The sequence below is a fragment of the Bison bison genome, unplaced genomic scaffold (assembly GCF_000754665.1).
Source record: "Bison bison bison isolate TAMUID 2011002044 unplaced genomic scaffold, Bison_UMD1.0 scf7180017864268, whole genome shotgun sequence".
Lineage (NCBI taxonomy): Eukaryota > Metazoa > Chordata > Mammalia > Artiodactyla > Bovidae > Bison > Bison bison.
This window is the reverse complement of record NW_011494840.1, coordinates 1,451,340-1,453,054: the sequence shown is the minus strand read 5'-3', so window position 1 is coordinate 1,453,054 and position 1,715 is coordinate 1,451,340. Positions and strand designations below refer to the sequence as shown.

Here is a 1,715-nt window from a genome sequence, read left to right as displayed (position 1 = left end):
ATCCTACAATAAATTAAACTAAAAATTATATTTATATATGGAATAAAAGATGTCATTAAAAGGCAAAATCAGGAAATGCTTGGAAAAGTTCACCCTAAGTTTAAATATATATCCAATTCAAATAATACATAACTTAAAGAGTTCAGTAATATGTCAATACAATAATTTTTAGGATAACATACCAATGCAGAAATTATACGTAAATAAGAAGCCAAATTAACAGAGAGCACAAGCATATATTGCCAAGCATTAACAGGTTTGTCAACATAATAATTTGACAATGTTTGCTCAAGTATAAAATGACTGATTTTTTTTTTTTTTACTTACAGTTTGTAGTAAAGGCAAAAGCATATTCAGTGGGTTACTCAGGTTAGCTCCAAAAATTATGAAACCAGAATCTATTCCAGCTGAATGAAGAGCTTTATCCAAGCTATAACAAAGTATATAGTGAATTTACACATTATACCATCACATTTTCAGTTAGTTTAGAAAGAATAACATCATAACTTGAGCACGTACATTCAACTGAGTCCAAGAAAACCACGAATAACAAATCAAACATCATTTAAATATCTTACAGATATTGTTCAATTGATACAGACCAAAGAAATACTATTATTGGATCTTTTTAGTCATTCTTTGAGTTAATGCTGTAGAACACTTCAAGTAAAATAGCTACTTAAGATGAATAGGCTACATTAATGGAATTCAGCACGGAAAATGTATAATATCACAGGAGATGTGTCAGTGCTTTAGAAAATGTGTCTACTGTACTTACTTTGACAGGAAGAGAGAAATTACAAACAGCAATGCAACAAAGATGAAAAATATTCCCCAAATGATCTAAAAGCAAAAAAAAAAACCAAAAAAATCATTAAAATATACTTCTAAAAGTTGATATTAAAAGTACAAAACCATTATGCTCAATAAGAGTCGGTACCATGTGAAAATGATCTAAAAAATGACCTAAAAATACATTTTAACTTAATCTATAATCCTAGGCAAATGTCACTAAATTTTCATTATGAGACTATCTGAGAAAAAAAACACAGAAGAGAAAAAGCATTTAAAGTCTTCATTGGTAAGTAAGCAAATGAGACTCTTTGCTAGGTCAAATAAAAGTTCATAATGACTTATATTCAAATACAAGAAGTTAACTGAAAACTATATTAAGACTAATACACATACACAGAAAATCAAAACCAAGAAACTCATCAGGTTATATTAACCTGTTGTTAAAATAGAGAACTTGTAACATTTTCTCACAGAAGTAATGAGATACACAGTTGACTCTTGGACAACCCTCTGGATAGTCAAAAATCTGTCTAGAGCTCATTGTCAGCCCTCTGCACACGCAGTTCCTCCATATCCACATAGTCCTCCAACTGTGGGTGCAGAGTGCTGTATCATGGGCTACAGAAAAGTATCCCTGTGTATGTGGACCTGAGTAATTCAAATCACATTGTTCATGGGTCAACAGCTTATATCTTATAAATAAATTATATCACATCTTTAGAAAAGTCTATATTGCTGGTATTATTTTTGAAATAGAGTACCAACAGCACTGAAGAAAATGTCACATAAAACTAACTCTGTGGAAAAATGTGCTAAGTACTGTAATCGATGGGATATACTTACTTATACTCTAAGTATGAACTTGACAGTGTGAAAGGATATGTATGAGACATGAAGGATATGTATGAGCTGTATTCAGG

At 30.7% G+C, this 1,715-nt stretch overlaps 1 protein-coding gene across 1 annotated transcript in view; it reads right to left on the bottom strand.

Moving 5' to 3' along the window:
• The window catches only part of LMBRD1 (LMBR1 domain containing 1), a 132,623-nt gene that overhangs the window by 31,071 nt on the left and 99,837 nt on the right, over positions 1-1,715 (bottom strand). Inside the window, exons 10-11 of the mRNA XM_010848503.1 lie at positions 779-843; positions 328-430 (exon numbers count right to left, since the gene is read on the bottom strand). Of these exons, the coding sequence (XP_010846805.1) occupies positions 328-430; positions 779-843 (168 nt within the window). The remainder of the gene's footprint in view (positions 1-327; positions 431-778; positions 844-1,715) is intronic.